Genomic DNA, 20,096 nt, shown 5'->3' on the forward strand with positions numbered 1-20,096 from the left:
GCTAAGTTGGGAATTGTATTCAACCCAGAACAAAAACTATGCTTTGGCGGACACTAAATGAATTGACCAGCCTCAGCAATAAACACAGATTTAGCTGAATATAAATTTTAGGCCTATTATTTAGGCGCTCGTTGACAGGTATACGTTTACGGACAGAATTAAACTTGGAAATGCACGGTAGCGTGTGAAGTTATTGCGGATGACACTATCCGCACCTTAAATCTAATATACCCTTTTATGGATCGATTTAACCACCTCAGCCCCTATAGCTTAAACACCCTTAAAGACCAGGCCACTTTTTACACTTCTGACCTACCCTACTTTCACCGTTTATTGCTCGGTCATGCAACTTACCACCCAAATGAATTTTACCTCCTTTTCTTCTCACTAATAGAGCTTTCATTTGGCGGTATTTCATTGCTGCTGACATTTTTACTTTTTTTGTTATTAATCGAAATGAAACGATTTTTTTGCAAAAAAATGACATTTTTCACTTTCAGTTGTAAAATTTTGCAAAAAAAACGACATCCATATATAAATTTTTCTCTAAATTTATTGTTCTACATGTCTTTGATAAAAAAAAATGTTTGGGTAAAAAAAAAATTGTTTGGGTAGAAGTTATAGCGTTTACAAACTATGGTACAAAAATATGAATTTCCGCTTTTTGAATTAGCTCTGACTTTCTGAGCACCTGACATGTTTCCTGAGGTTCTACAATGCCCAGACAGTACAAACACCCCACAAATGACCCCATTTCGGAAAGTAGACACCCTAAGGTATTCGCTGATGGGCATAGTGAGTTCATAGAACTTTTTATTTTTTGTCACAAGTTAGTGGAAAATGATGATTTTTATTTTTTTTCTTACAAAGTCTCATATTCCACTAACTTGTGACAAAAAATAAAAACTTCTATGAACTCACTATGCCCATCAGCGAATACCTTGGGGTGTCTTCTTTCCAAAATGGGGTCACTTGTGGGGTATTTATACTGCCCTGGCATTCTAGGGGCCCAAATGTGTGGTAAGTAGTTTGAAATCAAAATGTGTAAAAAATGACCGGTGAAATCCGAAAGGTGCTCTTTGGAATGTGGGCCCCTTTGCCCACCTAGGCTGCAAAAAAGTGCCACACATGTGGTATCGCCGTACTCATGAGAAGTTGGGGAATGTGTTTTGGGGTGTCATTTTACATATACCCATGCTGGGTGAGATAAATATCTTGGTCAAATGCCAACTTTGTATAAAAAAATGGGAAAAGTTGTCTTTTGCCAAGATATTTCTCTCACCCAGCATGGGTTTATGTAAAATGACACACCAAAACACATTCCCCAACTTCTCCTGAGTACAGAGATACCACATGTGTGACACTTTTTTGCAACCTAGGTGGGCAAAGGGGCCCATATTCCAAAGAGCACCTTTCGGATTTTACCGGTCATTTTGTACACATTTTGATTTCAAACTTCTTACCACACATTTGGGCCCCTAGAATGCCAGGGCAGTATAACTACCCCAAAAGTGACCCCATTTTGGAAAGAAGACACCCCAAGGTATTTCGTGATGGGCATAGTGAGTTTATGGAAGTTTTTATTTTTTGTCACAAGTTAGTGGAATATGAGACTTTGTAAGGAAAAAAAAAAAAAAAAAAAAATCATCATTTTCCGCTAACTTGTGACTAAAAATATAAAATTCTAGGAACTCGCCATGCCCCTCAGGGAATACCTTGGGGTGTCTTCTTTCCAAAATGGGGTCACTTGTGGGGTAGTTATACTGCCCTGGCATTTTCCAGGGGCCCTAATGTGTGGTAAGTAGGTAAATGACCTGTGAAATCCGAAAGGTGCTCTTTGGAATGTGGGCCTCTTTGCCCACCTAGGCTGCAAAAAAGTGTCACACATGTGGTATCTCCGTACTCAGGAGAAGTTGGGCAATGTGTTTTGGGGTGTCATTTTACATATACTCATGCTGGGTGAGAGAAATATCTTGGTCAAATGCCAGCTTTGTATAAAAAAATGGGAAAAGTTGTCTTTTGCCAAGATATTTCTCTCACCCAGCATGAGTATATGTAAAAAGACACCCCAAAACACATTGCCCAACTTCTCCTGAGTACAGCGATACCACATGTGTGACACTTTTTTGCAGCCTAGGTGGGCAAAGGGGCCCACATTCCAAAGAGCACCTTTCGGATTTCACCGGCCATTTTTTACAGATTTTGATTTCAAACCACTTCTCACGCATTCGGCCCCTAAAATGCCAGGGCAGTATAACTACCCCACAAGTGACCCCATTTTGGAAAGAAGACACCCCAAGGTATTTCGTGATGGGCATAGTGAGTTCATGGAAGTTTTTATTTTTTGGCACAAGTTAGTGGAATATGAGACTTTGTAAGAAAAAAAAAAAATCATCATTTTCCGCTAACTTGTGACAAAAAATATAAAATTCGAGGAACTCGCCATGCCCCTCACGGAATACCTTGGGGTGTCTTCTTTCCAAAATGGGGTCACTTGTGGGGTAGTTATACTGCCCTGGCATTTTCCAGGGGCCCTAATGTGTGGTAAGTAGGTAAATGACCTGTGAAATCCTAAAGGTGCTCTTTGGAATGTGGGCCCCTTTGCCCACCTAGGCTGCAAAAAAGTGTCACACATGTGGTATTGCCGTATTCAGGAGAAGTTGGGAAATGTGTTTTGGGGTGTCTTTTTACATATACTCATGCTGGGTGAGAGAAATATCTCGGCAAAAGACAACTTTTCCCATTTTTTATACAAAGTTGGCATTTGACCAAGATATTTATCTCACCCAGCATGGGTATATGTAAAATGACACCCCAAAACACATTCTTCAACTTCTCCTGAGTACGGCGATACCACATGTGTGACACTTTTTTGCAGCCTAGATGCGCAAAGGGGCCCACATTCATTTTATGAGGGCATTTTTAGACATTTGGATCCCAGACTTCTTCTCACGCTTTAGGGCCCCTAGAACGCCAGGGCAGTATAAATACCCCACATGTGACCCCATTTTGGAAAGAAGACACCCCAAGGTATTCAATGAGGGGCATGGCGAGTTCATAGAAATATTTTTTTTTTGGCACAAGTTTGCGGAAATTGATATATTTTTTTTTCTCACAAAGTCTCCCTTTCCGCTAACTTGGGACAAAAATTTCAATCTTTCATGGACTCAATATGCCCCTCACGGAATACCTTGGGGTGTCTTCTTTCCGAAATGGGGTCACATGTGGGGTATTTATACTGCCCTGGCATTCTAGGGGCCCTAAAGCGTGAGAAGAAGTCTGGAATATAAATGTCTAAAAAAATTTACGCATTTGGATTCCGTGAGGGGTATGGTGAGTTCATGTGAGATTTTATTTTTTGACACAAGTTAGTGGAATATGAGACTTTGTAAGAAAAAAAAAATAATTTCCGCTAACTTGGGCCAAAAAAATGTCTGAATGGAGCCTTACAGGGGGGTGATCAATGACAGGGGGGTGATCAATGACAGGGGGGTGATCAGGGAGTCTATATGGGGTGATCACCCCCCTGTCATTGATCACCCCCCTATAAGGCTCCATTCAGATGTCCGTATGTGTTTTGCGGATCCGATCCATGTATCAGTGGATCCGTAAAAATCATACGGACATTTGAATGCAGCCTGACAGGGGGGTGATCAATGACAGGGGGGTGATCAGGGAGTCTATATGGGGTGATCACCCCCCTGTCATTGATCACCCCCCTATAAGGCTCCATTCAGATGTCCGTATGTGTTTTTCGGATCCGATCCATGTTTCAGTGGATCCGTAAAAATCATACGGACATCTGAATGCAGCCTGACAGGGGGGTGATCAATGACAGGGGGGTGATCAATGACAGGGGGGTGATCAGGGAGTCTATATGGGGTGATCACCCCCCTGTCATTGATCACCCCCCTATAAGGCTCCATTCAGATGTCCGTATGTGTTTTGCGGATCCGATCCATGTATCAGTGGATCCGTAAAAATCATGCGGACATCTGAATGCAGCCTTACAGGGGGGTGATCAATGACAGGGGGGTGATTAATGACAGGGGGGTGATCAGGGAGTCTATATGGGGTGATCACCTTCATCATTGATCACTCCCCTGTAAGGCTCCATTCAGACGTCCGTATGTGTTTTGCGGATCCGATCCATCTATCAGTGGATCCATAAAATTCATACGGACCTCTGAATGGAGCCTTACAGGGGGTTATCAATGACAGGGGGGTGATCAATGACAGGGGGGTGATCAGGGAGTCTATATGGGGTGATCTGGGATGATCAGGGGTGAATAAGGGGTTAATAAGTGACAGGGGGGGGGTGTAGTGTAGTGTAGTGGTGGTTGGTGCTACTTTACTGAGCTACCTGTGTCCTCTGGTGGTCGATCCAAACAAAAGGGACCACCAGAGGACCAGGTAGCAGGTATATTAGACGCTGTTATCATAACAGCGTCTAATATACCTGTTAGGGGTTAAAAAAATCACATCTCCAGCCTGCCAGCGAACGATCGCTGCTGGCAGGCTGGAGATCCACTCTCTTACCTTCCGTTCCTGTGAGCGCGCGCGCCTGTGTGCGCGCGTTCACAGGAAATCTCGCGTCTCGGGAGATGACGCACGGATGCGTCCAGGAGGAATGAATCAACCACCTTCCGGACGCATCCGTGCGTTAGGCGGTCGGGAGGTGGTTAAACTTGGCCTGATACAGCAGAAAAAAATTATTTAGGGAATTGCTAAGTTGGGAATTGTATTCAACCCAGAACAAAAACTGTGCTTTGGCGGACACTAAATGAATTGACCAGCCTCAACGATAAACACAGATTTAGCTGAATATACATTTTAGGCCTATTATTTAGGCGCTGGGTGACAGGTATACGTTTACGGACAGAATTAAACTTGGAAATGCACGGTAGCGTGTGAAGTTATTGAGGATGACACTATCCGCACCTTAAATCTAATATACCCTTTTATGGATCAATTTAAACTTGGCCTGATACAGCAGAAAAAAATTATTTAGGGAATTGCTAAGTTGGGAATTGTATTCAACCCAGAACAAAAACTGTGCTTCGGCAGACAGCAGACAGTATTACAATTGGCTAGCCACAGCTGAAACACCAGATTTAGGGTACTGCTATTTTGGCAATTGTATTTTACCCCTCAATAAAATAGCAAGCACAGCCAAGCCCCTGATGTAGGATATAGCAAAAAAATAACCACACTATTGATGGTTAAATGGACTTGGTGGCAGCTTGTGCTGGCGCACCACAAGACACAAAATGGCCGCCGATCACCCAAGAAAAAAGTGACATAAAAATGCTCTGGGCAGCCTAAAAACAGTGAGCAATTAAATAGCAGCAGTTCAATGATCCACAGCTGTAGATCGATCACTGAATTAAGTGTTTTTGCAGAGTTAATCACTGTCTAATCTGGCCCTAACAGCAGCTGCAACCTCTCCCTACACTGATCAGAGCAGAGTGACGTGCGGCGCTACGTGACTCCAGCTTAAATAGAGGCTGGGTCACATGCTGCACTGGCCAATCACAGCCATGCCAATAGTAGGCATGGCTGTGATGGCCTCTTGGGGCAAGTAGTATGACGCTTATTGATTGGCTGCTTTGCAGCCTTTCAAAAAGCGCCAAGAAAGCGCCGAACACCGAACCCGAACCCGGACTTTTACGAAAATGTTCGGGTTTGGGTCCGTGTCACGGACACCCCAAAATTCGGTACGAACCCGAACTATACAGTTCGGGTTCGCTCATCCCTACTTGTCATCTCTCTACCTTTTCTTGCTCATCCGAGAGGGATGTTGGGTACCATGTGCCCATGTTCACCATGTGCCCTCCCTATAAGGTGTTTTTGACTTTGTAGCTGCACTTTTGTTGCTGCTGGAGATTTGCATTTCAAACAGCAACCACAGCAAGGTAAGTACATGTCAAGGTAACGTATTGGAAGTCGTATCCTAAGACAGTACCCTGTCAAAGTTACTGAGTTTTTCAGAACCCATTCCAACGCTAATGCTAGCATGGCGTATGGATGATATTATGCCCTTTTTAATAAGTTTGACTAAAATGGCTAAATCCACCAATTAGAAGGGTCATGCACATATCTTGAGCCATGCAGAGCACGATGGCAAATATAATAAGCCTATTCATTTTAACACAACTAGAGGAAAATCATACTTTCTGTAGACCATAATTCTTACCTCTGTGGTTAGGTTTCGAATAGTTTCATTCTTGTTCATCCAACCTTCACATGGATTACTCTATAATTAGAGCAAATAACACATAATTTAAATTCAGTATAAAGAATATGATTATTATGCAAATCAATTCAGATGAAAGAAGAACAAAAATAATTCAATGAGACCTGAAAAACTGAAGCAGTGACTGTTAACTCAGCTCACTTTTAATGAGGTGAAAGAGTGTCATAAATCAGGTGTCATTGCAGTTTTTCAAACACAATGAGCCTTTACACATGACCATTCCAAATCAATAGAACAAGGAGAAAATCATCAGCTTCTGTTGTTGCTGTGGGAGAAAAACTATTACATAGAGTCCTATATTAAAAAAATTATCATTTTGGTTACCTTAAGACAGCTCAGGAAGCCGTAAAACTGTGCATATGTGATGTCCTTATTTAATTGTCCTGTTCAAGATAAAACATAAATTGAAAGGCTATGTACACCTTCGGAGGCAAATTTTTTATGACTGCATTTGACTCATTTTTGACAATTTTTTTTTTTCAATTAGCCTTTATTAAAAATATTAAGCCGCTCTGTCACAAAGTCTTAACTGTTTTTCTAGCAGTAGGACTTGTACTTTCACTTTGTGCTGGTCATCTAATAAACCTTATCTCTAAATTACTGAGAGGTCATAAACACTTATTTAAGCCATATTGTTATTAGTAAGATATGAACTTCACTATAATGAGTGTTTATAAGGTCAGAGAGCAAAGGAGTCCATCAGCTCCTGGTCGGACGGAAAAAAAAGAAAATCCAAAGGGTGCTACTAGAGCATCTCAGCTATGTACAGAAAAAAGGACTCCATATTTTTAATTAAGACCAATTTAAAAAAAATACTTTTACCTTAAAATGAGTACAATGTAATAATAAAAAAATTTGCCCCAAAAGATTTGCCTTTAAGCTGGCATTTCACTCATCAGCACAGCACACACAAAATCTAAAGATAGATGGATACAGTAGATAGATAGGATAGATAGCTTTACATAACATGCTTTTGCACTAAATTCTTACATAATAATATTCTGGCTACATGTAGCCACCACTAGGTAGAGCACACTTCATATAGATTCATAGCTCTCATTGAATTTATTTGGAGTTGAATTTTTTAGCTGATTTTACGATTTCATTCAATGATGAAGTAAAAGGAAGCAGTAGGAGCAATTCACTGCTAAGCCTTTTTTCACCACAGGCTCTATAGCAGAGGCAAAGTATGCCTTTATGGCAGATATGCCACTGATATCTCTACAAAGTAGGTATATGGAAGCAATACATTAAGTATAGATTACCTAATGGGTGATATCTATCATGTAAGTTATTCCAGAGAAAACGTCCATCTGCTAGTGACATTAAAATCACATGACTTCCTTTAGGCAAATTCATATCCAAGTACTCCAGTTGCTTCATGACATTAATCTTCATGTCCTTAGGAGTCGTCATGTGTTTCAGTGTGTCTGGTAAACTTAAGGACAAGTGATATGGATTATTTACTGTGTTTTATTGGCAGGAATCCATTGTGTATCACATATTTCTACATGCCCTCTTGTATTGTATTGTGTTCTCTATAGAGCAGCGCTCAAACATGCCTTAGAGACTATGAGCATTTTTGCAACTATTTTATTGCTCTAATGCATGAATAATTTATAAAATTTAAAGACCTTAAAATAGTCTTAAAGGGGTTACCCAGGAAAATATATTTATAACCTCACAATAGGCTATCAGTATAAGATCTGCAGGGGTGACGCCCAGGACCCCCGCTGATCAGCTGCTAAAAGAGACCTTTAGTGCTGGCCTTGTTGCAGCTCAGCCCCATTTAAGTAAATATACCTTAAGTCAGTATACCTAAACTTTCAAGATTTTTTTTTTAATTGTTTGAAATACCAAAAATATTTTTTGTAATATACTTTCTTTATTGATTTTATTGTTTTACAAGAAAAAGTGGACCCCACAGTTCAGGCCTACCAGAAGGGCTCTTCACTGTAGTGCACACAGAATGCCTACACCATAGCCATATATGCAGTGTATGGATTTTGATTTCTACAATATACACTGTAGTGAGCGCACACCTCGCTGCTTCTGCCTGTGCCCTCTGCTGAAACCTCTGCCAGCCCTTCCCTGGCTACTTTGCCACTGCCTGGCCCTGTCAGTGAAATCAGCTAGGGAGGGGCTGGCCACAGAGGGAAGCTTGGCTGAAAACAAGAGCACAGGTGATGCCCTCATTGCACCAAAGGCCTAATATTAAGAAAAACTAACATAACTCAGGAACAGAGCCTCGGATCAGCAAAAGAAAAGCAGGTGAAGCACAGCTATGTGTCTATGCAAACAGTTGGGTAGGGAGGTTCTGTCACCTAAACATACTGCTTTATATAGTTAAAGAGTACCTAAGGCTACTTTCACACTAGCGGCAGGACGGATCCGACAGGCTGTTCACCCTGTCGGATCCGTCCTGCCGCTATTTCGCCGTGCCGCCGGACTGCCGCTCCGTCCCCATTGACTATAATGGGGACTGGGGGCGGAGCTCCGGAACAGCACGGCAGTGCACGGCGAGAAGCCGCGGGACTAAAAGTACTGCATGTGTGACTTTTTAGTCAATGGGGACGGAGCGGCAGTCCGGCGAAAAAGCGGCAGGACGGATCCGACAGGGTGAACAGTCTGTCGGATCCATCCTGCCCCTAGTGTGAAAGTACCTTAAACTGTCGCATAACATTTCGAAATAAGCTGCCATATATGTACACATGATTGATACCGTAGCATTATATCTGTCCGTAATATGACATTATCTGTCATTTTTAGCAGTTTTCTCCTTTATTTGCTGCATCTCTAATTCTCAATTGTCTATGAGCTGGTGGGTGGAGAGCACTGTTCCTCACACCTACCCTCTCCATAAACCTCTACAGGATGATGTAATTTGATCATCCAGTGAGTAGGTAGCCTGTCCTGTTCTCACAAGATGGATGTTTCCTCATTTAAAAAAAGGAGGGGGATGAAAAGAAAACAACTGATAACTTTAGAACAAGGACATTTTTCTCTGTCTATTGATTTATAAAAATTAGTTTGAAAGTACAGTGACCATTTAAGTCTACTTTCACACTAGCGTTTTTGCTGGATCTGGCAGGCTTCAAGCAAAAACGCTTCCATTACTGATAATACAACCATCTGCATTCATTATAAACGGATCCGGTTGTATTATCTTTAACATAGCCAAGACGGTTCCGTCATGAACTCTATTGAAAGTCCATGGGGGACGGATCCGTTTTCTATTGTGTCCGATTGTGTCAGAGAAAATGGATCCGTCCCCATTGACTTGCATTGCATTTCTCCGCATCCCAGGATGGAAAGCAAACTGCAGCATGCTGCGGTTTGCTCTCCGATATGAGAACGAAACTGAATCCATTTTGGAGCACTCTGTTCTGTTCAGTTACATTTTGTCCCCATTGACAATGAATGGGGACAAAACGGAAGCATTTTTTTCCCGAGATTGAGACCCTATGACGGATCTCAATACCGGAAAATATTAACGCTAGTGTGAAAGTAGCCTAAATCACTTATAAGCACTGCAAGAACTCTAGTAGCTCAAGCCTAAAACAATATATACATCAACCATATTTTATCTGATTAATACTTACTTATTGCACACATCATTACCAATCATGGCATAGAAAACTATTGCAGGTTTATCGAGTTGCTGATCTCTCGCCATACTGAAATAATAAAAAGTAAATTATTGAAAACCCGGTGCAACTAGAGAATGCACTGAATTATGTCGTTTTTACAACTCCATGATAAATATCATATTCTATAGGAAGTTATAAAGCAGTCTATTGTCATTCATCGATACATATGTTGCACCAGCCAGGAATTACAGCTTTGAAATGCTCCTCTAAGAGAATCCAATGTGCTGTCACCTTATTTCCAATGTGCAGTCACCTTATTTCCTTCTACACTCACCTAAAGAATTATTAGGAACACCATACTAATACGGTGTTGGACCCCCTTTTGCCTTCAGAACTGCCTTAATTCTACGTGGCATTGATTCCACAAGGTGCTGATATCATTCTTTAGAAATGTTGGCCCATATTGATAGGATAGCATCTTGCAGTTGATGGAGATTTGAGGGATGCACATCCAGGGCACGAAGCTCCCGTTCCACTACATCCCAAAGATGCTCTATTGGGTTGAGATCTGGTGACTGTGGGGGCCATTTTAGTACAGTAAACTCATTGTCATGTTCAAGAAACCAATTTGAAATGATTCGAGCTTTGTGACATGGTGCATTATCCTGCTGGAAGTAGCCATCAGAGGATGGGTACATGGTGGTCATGAAGGGATGGACATGGTCAGAAACAATGCTCAGGTAGCCCGTGGCATTTAAACGATGCCCAATTGGCACTAAGGGGCCTAAAGTGTGCCCAGAAAACATCCCCCACACCATTACACCACCACCACCAGCCTGCACATTGGTAACAAGGCATGATGGATACATGTTCTCATTCTGTTTACGCCAAATTTGGACTCTACCATTTGAATGTCTCAACAGAAATCGAGACTCATCAGACCAGGCAACAATTTTACAGTCTTCAACAGTCCAATTTTGGTGAGCTCGTGCAAATTGTAGCCTCTTTTTCCTATTTGTAGTGGAGATGAGTGGTACCCGGTGGGGTCTTCTGCTGTTGTAGCCCATCCGCCTCAAGGTTGTGCGTGTTGTGGCTTCACAAATGCTTTGCTGCATACCTCGGTTGTAACGAGTGGTTATTTCAGTCAACGTTGCTCTTCTATCAGCTTGAATCAGTCGGCCCATTCTCCTCTGACCCCTAGCATCCACAAGGCATTTTTGCCCACAGGACTGCCGCATACTGGATGTTTTTCCATTTTCACACCATTCTTTGTAAACCCTAGAAATGGTTGTGAGTGAAAATCCCAGTAACTGAGCAGATTGTGAAATACTCAGACCGGCCCGTCTGGCACCAACAACCATGCCACACTCAAAATTGCTTAAATCACCTTTCTTTCCCATTCTGACATTCAGTTTGGAGTTCAGGAGATTGTCTTGACCAGGACCACAACCCTAAATGCATTGAAGCAACTGCCATGTGATTGGTTGACTAGATAATTGCATTAATGAGAAATAGAACAGGTGTTCCTAATAATTCTTTAGGTGAGTGTATAACAGACTGTATGCTCCAGGATATGGAACAGTTTTCCAGTTATTAAATTATGAGGCATTGATTGAGCATGGAATTAGTAGTAGAAAACATTGAGGTGGTAGTCCTGGTTTTCCATAATTCTTAGCAGTGAGGAAGGAGCAGAGCTTAAAATCACGAGCAGTAAACCAGCTGCAAGATATGCTAAGCTAGGCCAGAAGCCTAAGACTTAGTCCATGCTATGAGGCCCGTAACTGAAGTGTTATAATCACAGGATCATCTCACATTGCAACTGAGCACAGTGGAAAAACAATGGCTGTGTTCAAGCTGTGTTTTCCTCACTAGAAAAGATCAGGGAATGTGGTCCAGCCACACCAGTACATGCCCAAGACATATTTAAAGACTACTTACCAGTGTTTTCAACAAGTAAAGGTAAAACACTACAAAGAATACAGCATTCTCCAGTGAATGTAGAGAGATGTTAATATATCAAACAGCAAAAACTATTTGCCATTAATCTGCCATTAATTAGTAGTGTTAGTGTTCTGGTGGACAATACAATTGGTAATGCACATCCCAAAGCAATATCTAATAGAAGGCTCCGGATTACCTTTTCAAATATTTCTGTAAATTTTCTGATGATCCTCCTGTCAAGAAATATAATAGGAAAATCTATGGTAATGTTCCTTTCACTCATTTGATAAATGCTTGGATAATAACAAGACGGAAGAAGAACTGAGGTGGAACGTGATTTTAAATAAAAAAATCAATGTAGTGTTCAACATTTAGCAGTAAACATAACTTTTAAAGGTTCTGTTTATACTAGACAAGTTTTCCCAGATCACAGAAGGTAAAAATGCTATGGTAAATTAAAAAGTACTTTATTAATAACATCAGCGGCTGCTAATTATAGCAGAAGTACTCTATGTTAAAAACCAAACTGATGAGCAGAAAAGCACTGTAATCTGCAGGGGCCAACTGGAAACTTACAGTGTAGAACAAAATACCCCTGCTGCAGTATTCAACTGTATCACTGTCCTGAGGATGGCGATTCAGTTGAATGCATGAGGAAACCTGCGGCTGGCAGCCAGGGGCAAGAGCACCTGATACCTCTAGTATTAATTAATTCTCAGAGCTTCAGATCACTATGTACCTAGCCGTTGGCTGTGAGGAGGGCTTGTCGGCCCCTGGGCAATGGCACACAGGAAAATTTCCCTGTAGGGTCTATGGCCTGGTAGTCAGTATGATTATTTATATATAGTTAATGCTATTTATTCTCCATGTGGTCTTAGACTAATAGGTTCCATATTGGTTTAGCAATTACCACTTTATTTATAGCATTGGTCTGCAATTTATTGTCCTACCTAGAGACCTTCATTGGTATAGTGTGGTATGGAGTCCATGTACTTATATATACTGGTACACTGATATTTGATCAGCTCTTTTATTGACCCCATGTGCTCTGCATTTATTTGTGGATGCTCCATTTTTACATGTTTTATTGAGTTGTTACATCAATTAAATAAAGTGTGCCCATTCAATAAACATTTGAGGTCTTGTTTGTTCTTTGGAGGTATTAACATTTTCTGATGTGTTTTCATAAGACTGGTTCCTACTGAGCCCATTTTTGTAAGTTGATATTAGAATAACTGAGTTAATTCACTTGTCTGGTCTGAGATTTGTTCAGAATATTTTATGGACTGGTGGATCAGCAATCTGGTAAAACCATTTATCTCTAGTCACACAACAGAGTGAAAACTGCCATTTATGTTAATGGGGAAAAAGAATTAATGATTTGTTTTCTAAAGATACTCAACTTTTACATATAGTTACAAACTGTTTAAAAATAAAGAACCTTACTTTAAGATTTCAAGGTAATATACATGTGCATGCAGTGATTGCTATGTATGTCATATGGCATATGCACTCATAGCCCACTAGGGATGCTAAAAGAGTGTCCTAAGCTCGTATACATGGTATACTTTTACAAATATTGATCAGGGTATATGTCTGAATATATTTACCAGTATATACTGTACATCAAATGGATGCCACAAATGTGATGTGATAATAGTACTAGTCTTTTTTTTGGGCAGCAAAATCTTGATACATGATATGCAGTAGTATGATCTAGCACACAGTATCAGAAAGGGATGCCTTGGGCCCACCAATAAAATTCTTTCTGGGGGCCCCACTGTAAAGCTACATGAAAATCCTACCTACTCATGCATCGGCAGCAGCAGAAAGATGCTACATTATGATTTCTTACTGGGGTCCCTGCAGTAAAAGGCAGGTCCCTGGAGAAAGAGGATACTGGTTGGCCTGACTCTGTAACTACAAGTCATCACAGCCATCTGATGCTTCTATAATAATCAACTGGGTAGTTTGTTAAATAATCTGCCCAGTTTTTTATATGCAGACCTAGGCTGGTTGAGGTGTTGTATGCTACTTATCAATATGTAGTGCAGTAAGTCTACTGTGCCATGTGCCACTTCTGCAGGGGGTGAAGGACTAGGGGCCACCTTGCTCAAGGGCCCACCAGAAGATTTACCTGTTCCACTGTGGGCCAGTCCAAGCCTGCTAGTGTATTCCTGTTTGGACTTAGGCAATGGCTGCATGATCAGGTTTTTGATGTAGCTTTGGAAGCTAAAATCAGGAGTGGATCATAAAAAGAAAGGAAGTATAAAGAACAGATACGACTTTTCTGAATTCACTCCTGGTTTTGGCTTCCAAAACTTCATCAGGAAACCTGGCCATGTAGCCATACCCTTACAGTATGTATCCACGACTAATTTGATTCCCTTGCATTTGTACGTAAATAGTTCTCGGTGAGGATTTAATAGTGCTGTCAGTATTATTTTTCTCAATGTAAAGATACATACCATTCCTAGCTATGTTCTGGTAATCTCTGTGGTTGCAACGGTTCCATTCTCTTAACCGTAGATATAATGACTGTGTCCATCCCCTAAAGAAAAGAAATACCTGTCACTTAGAAGCAGCGATATTATAGTGGACAGAACAGGCTATATACTAGATTGCTGTCACCTGAAAGCTTTTTTAAAACATATTTCTTTACTGATTGTACTATATTTTATTATTTGTGTTAAAGAATAAGAGGCACTGTTACTGGATCTCTTACTAGCTGTACGCCTGCATCCTGAATCATCATCTTTTTCTTGGGCACTAATGCAGGCAGAATTTTCTGCATCCAAATTGTCAGCTAAAGGCGAAATATACAGTTGCTCACTTCCTCACCCTGATCACTTTGTACTGGAGTTTACCTTGTATTTTGTGAAGGGGCGCAGCTAAAGACTCATGGGCCCTTGTGCAAGAGTTTAGCTTGGGGCCCTTCTCTCGGTGCTTTGTGGCCAGGGGCACATAGCTTTCGTGCTGCCTGAGGCAAAAATTAAAAGGCACCCCACCATGCCAAATTCTTGACTTTATCCCCTTCCCTCCAGCCAGAGGTCTAACTTGACCTGCATGTACTTTTTATAATTCTGGTGTCTTCTTATGTGGCACAAGGGTCTTTGAGCCCCCTCAGGCTCCTGGGCTTGGTAGCAACTGCTACCCCCTATAGCTGTGCCCCTGATTTTGTGAGTGATATCCCCTTAATGATTTATACTGACCCGGAGAGCTCAAGATGAGACTGCATGCACTATTTTCATTTAAAGTGTGCACAATCTGAACCTTTGCCTATTTGGATAATCCTCAAGGAACGATTATTGTGATCATTTAAAAGGGAAACTCCAGAATGACAGATTTCTGAATTTTTTTTTTTTTTTCAGGAGACTTTAATTTACTATATATCATTTATAGTCCAGCGTCTTACCCGATTGTTGAGTTCTGAAATCCAGTGTACAAAGAAAACTGAGGCCAGTCAAATTCATTAGAAATAGCAAGCGCCATGTTTGAAAATGAGCTCTAAACAATAAAAGAATAGTGTATATATTATATATCACATTAATACTAGACTTGGTGGAGAATGTGCTTTTTTATCTCATTGTTTTTTGTTTGACGGGTAAGTACGAATGACATTAAATGAAAGTCTGAATTGTGAGTCATCACTCAGTGAGGACTGGACATACCTGCAGAGTCTGTAATTCACTAAGTGACAATAAAATGGAGAAGAGAGAACAAGTTCCCAGGAAATGTCTCTTATAGACATTAGTTCTTGTAGTTAGAATTCTCACATGTGACTTCCAGGGTGAACTTCAACTAGACTCAACAACTAAAAGTCTGTGTACTATGGCTGGTACTGGATTACGGTTCAAGGTGGTTGTTTCATGAAGGCCTTAAGCATATAGATGAAGAGACGATGAGGATAAAAAATGGAGCTAAAATAGAGCGTTGCTGCTATAACACTGGTTTAATGGGGGGGAAAAAACAATGAAAGCTAAGTGCATGATGAGATAATAACAGTGCAACGCATTTCAAGAGCGTGCCACTTTCTTTTTCAAGCAGAGGGAGTGGCACACTCTCAAAACGCGTTGCACTGTTCCTCATTTAAATGCAACATTTCAGCTCAAAATGAGCCTTTTTCATGCACTAATTACTGCATGGGAAATACAAAGCTAGCCTGGGATTTCAGAAAGCCATGGACAAACAGGTTTTTGCTGGCATTTTCTTGTACTTTCTGAATTTTTCTGTGGCAAATTTTTCAACTGGGTTTTAAAGTGCGTTTATATTTTTAAGTAAAGACACCAGGTCCAGATGGTGGCTGAAAATCTATGAAAAATATGAAATGCAGGGCACACAAGCAGTTTTTTGGCTACTGACGTTTTTGTTAGTTAGGTGCAATTTTTGTCTTCCTGGCTTCCTGAATGACATTCCATTTGTCCGCTCTATTTAAGTCTGATTGAATGATACAACTTTATCAGTGCTGCACAGTGCCTCATTGGTTGGCACTGGGGTCAAATCCAACCAAGCATAACTTCTGTTGGACACACTGATGATTGACTCTTTTCTATGATTACCTGTTGCCTTTATATTTGAATCGTTAGAGGCGTTACTAGTCCTAGGTGTGGGGTGTCACCGACTAGGGTGCCGAATGCTTGAAAAGGAAGGAGGACACGATAAGTTGTTACTGACATGGAGACATTTTCTTGTTTTTTGTAAAGATCCCTGCACCAGCCCTAGCAGAAGCAGGCAGTGCAGGCTCTTCCTCCTCATCTTCATGTTTGGTAACATCAGAAAGAGGAAGGATTTGGAACCAGTCCTGAGTCACCCCCTTTTGTTCTGTCCAGCAAAGAGCTACTTGTATATGGCCACTATTAAGGCGGACAGCATATTTATTATATGAACAGCAACTAGTGTCACCAGGGTCAGATTTTAAAGAGGACCTTTCATCTGGAAAAACATTGTGAACTAAGTGTCATGGTCTGTACAGCGGCGCCCAGGGATCTCACTGCACTTACTATTATCCCGGGGCGCCGCTCCGTTCTTCTGCTATGCCCTCCAGTATGTTCGGTCACTTGGTTATAGTAGACTTAGGGGACTTGGTTATAGTAGGAGGAGACTGCCCTTGTTCTGCTGGGCGTCTCCTTCTCCCAGGCTGTGAGCTCTGCGCTGTGATTGGCCAGCGCTACAGCCTAGGAGAAGGAGAATAAGTAATAGTAAGTGGAGTGAGATCCCTGGGTGCCGCTGTACAGATCCCTGGGTGCCGCTGTACAGATCCCTGGGTGCCGTATTCCATACAAATTATTATTAGTTGATGTTGGAGGGGCGTCACTTTGTTGATGTTCACCCAGATGGCTAAATCTCTGGCATACTTGAACATTTGTGAACTTTAACTGAGCAGGCCAATAATAGGCTAGAGAGTTCAGTCATATAAGGGCTTGTGGAGTCATAAAGGAGTTGCCTGAGACCCTGAAAAAAGAATTGGGGATGGCGGGCATGATGTGTGAATAACAAGAAAACCATTTCACCTGGTCTGGTTGTAGTGATTCATGTGGCACAGCTCCCACCGGTTTGGGTCCCTACTTGGCAGTACATGTGACTTGACGTCTCCCTGCAAGTCATCACTGCCAGCCAATGAATGGCCTCAGCAGTGGCGTGTGCAGGCAGCCTCAGCGGTCACACGCCACTCCTGTATGTGTCACTGCTGAGACCATTAATTGGCTGGCATCTGTGACGTGCAGGGAGTTAGCATATCACACTTCCAGCCAGGCAGGGATGCAGCTGTGGATGAAAAGACAAGGTGAGTGGGTTTCTTCTTCTTTTTTTTTTATTCACAAGCCATGCCTGGCTGTCCCCAATTTTATTCAGGGACTTGGACAACCAATGTACGGTAATTTTCATACAAAATGTACACCTGTCTATGAGAAAATTAGTGGATTTTTTTTTTCTTATCATGAGGAAGTAGGCTAAAAAACATCTGTCCAAAATAATCGTCTGTAATCTGTGAACAGATGAACATTGTGGTTTGATCCTTATTATTCTGTATGTGGGATTGTATTCTGAAATATAATAAGATTTATGCAGATACATTTTGAGAACTATAGATTTTGCAACCATTGTGCCGAATATATTAAAGTAGGCAAAGTAAAAAGAAACTGAAAAAAAGATTTTTCACTAAAGGCTGGTCGATAACCACAGGCGAGCAGAGCACTCATGTAATGGATTATAGATGAACAGAGGAGAATAGATGTTCTTTCTGAAATTCTCACGCACACTTGGTGCCTTAGATACAAAGAAATACATCAATCTACCTAGACTCGGAAAACGAATATGTGCGGGGAGCCTGCTCCTTCTCTTATTTTTAGAGGATGTGATATTTTGGTGGAGCATGATGATAGAAAGAGAGGCAAGAATGTGTGTATGAAATCCCACTTCTGTCTATGATCCAATTAACAAGGACAAAATCTTGTTACAAAGTATAGATGAACGTTGTGTTCAGATGTTTGAAGAGATAAAGACAGTTGTGGAAAGCCCCCCAAACCCACTTCTTCTGTGACAGTTTTGATACATGAGGAGGAGCATTATGTGTGTATACTATTTATTGTACATGGTTCTGGCTTACATACAAACCTTAGACATAGTCAACGGTGTCATCCACTCTGGGGGTATGTGGAAATGAGCAGCGGCAGAGTCTCCTAATATTATAATACCCTTTGAGTCAGTACCTGGAAAATACATTCAGTGTTTATACAAAACCATAATGCAGTGCATTGAGTAACTGTGCTTAAAGCAGAAGACCTCCACGTGAGATTGAATAACACAAATTCAGTAACACTAGCCATCTAACAATTTACAGGTTTCATCTTCACCCCAATCACTCTATGACTAGGCAGTAGGCACCATACAGGTTTACTCTGTTATTTTTGATGAAGTTGGAAATTGGCCGTTTTTGGTTCTTCTGATGTGGTAGTTAAAATCACAGCCAAATAGTGAAACCACTTAAAGTGAATCTGTCACATTCAAATATTATAGAGTAAGGGAAGCTAAGCAGATATAGTTTTATGCAAACAGTTACAGTATAGCTTGTACTTTATTCATTTTAACCTCTTCTGTCTCTGGGCTTAGAAGTCAAGTTGATGGTCCCACTCAGTGGTTGACAGTTAAAGGGGTATTCCAATCTCAGACAATTGTCTAATAGGTGTGGGTCGCACCGCTGGGACCCACACCTATCTTGTAAAGGCAGCCGGAAAAGTCCTGGAGGACGCACTGCACATGAAGCGGCTGCCCTCCATTCATTTCTCTGTGGCCGCCGAAAATAGCCGAGCCTTTTTCTGTTGGCCCCATAGAAATGAATGTAGTAGGATCGCTATTTTATTTACCCTGATGTCCTCCACATAGCTATCTGCTGAATTATAGTAGGGACTCCTGAACTGCATGGATTTATTGTTATGCCGCATTCCACTTTTTTCCTTCTTAGCCCTGCTGTGTGCCCTGGCAGCAGATAACCACATGTGGCTATACTGAGGTACCCAGGAGATACTCTAGGGGCAAAAGGTGCACAGATAATGCGATCATTCCAGTCCTGCATACCTGTAACTGATCTGTGATACCTGATATGCAAAACATTATCCACATTATCCAATTTACTCCTGCAAATTAAATTTTTGAAAACTACCTGTGGATTTAAAAACCTCACTATACCCATAGATGAATGTCTTGAAGAATCTCATGAGTTTCTAATATTTTGACACCTTTACGCTTCTGTAATCATGACATTCAATAAATCCAAATTAAAAAAAGAGATAATCACACGGCGCAAAGAACCAGCCTTTGATGTCGACAGGAACTCGGTTTATTATTTTAGCAGATAGTACAACGTGTTTCGTCCCCCGAAACGCGTTGTACTATCTGCTAAAATAATAAACCAAGTTCCTGTCGACATCAAAGGCTGGTTCTTTGTGCCGTGGGATTATCTCTTTTTTTCCTTTGGATCCATTTGCCTTCTTGGGGACTCCAGGCATCCCTACGTGGAAGTGCTCGTATCCCTGGCTGCATGACCACCCACCTCTGGGGTTTGCGATACCCCTCATTAAGCCCACAGTAGCGTTGTGCCTATTATATGCACAACATGACAAGGTGAGCCTCCTTTTGGAGTGATTCATGTACATTTTACCTGACTTTATTACCCTATGGTGCGCCTATTCTGTTTTTCATAGAGAAACATCGCCTGTTATACTGATAATTCAATAAATATCATAACAGTAGGCCTCATTTATTACTTACTGCTATATCCAATCTAAGCCCTACCATGTGCCCAAACTGGCCAC

At 41.3% G+C, this 20,096-nt stretch overlaps 1 protein-coding gene across 1 annotated transcript in view; it reads right to left on the reverse strand.

Moving 5' to 3' along the window:
• The window catches only part of AOAH (acyloxyacyl hydrolase), a 181,277-nt gene that overhangs the window by 54,244 nt on the left and 106,937 nt on the right, over positions 1-20,096 (reverse strand). Inside the window, exons 11-18 of the mRNA XM_040433272.1 lie at positions 18,400-18,494; positions 15,203-15,294; positions 14,256-14,338; positions 11,984-12,020; positions 9,859-9,933; positions 7,522-7,694; positions 6,581-6,639; positions 6,197-6,256 (exon numbers count right to left, since the gene is read on the reverse strand). Of these exons, the coding sequence (XP_040289206.1) occupies positions 6,197-6,256; positions 6,581-6,639; positions 7,522-7,694; positions 9,859-9,933; positions 11,984-12,020; positions 14,256-14,338; positions 15,203-15,294; positions 18,400-18,494 (674 nt within the window). The remainder of the gene's footprint in view (positions 1-6,196; positions 6,257-6,580; positions 6,640-7,521; positions 7,695-9,858; positions 9,934-11,983; positions 12,021-14,255; positions 14,339-15,202; positions 15,295-18,399; positions 18,495-20,096) is intronic.

Source organism: Bufo bufo, chromosome 5 (assembly GCF_905171765.1).
Source record: "Bufo bufo chromosome 5, aBufBuf1.1, whole genome shotgun sequence".
NCBI lineage: Eukaryota > Metazoa > Chordata > Amphibia > Anura > Bufonidae > Bufo > Bufo bufo.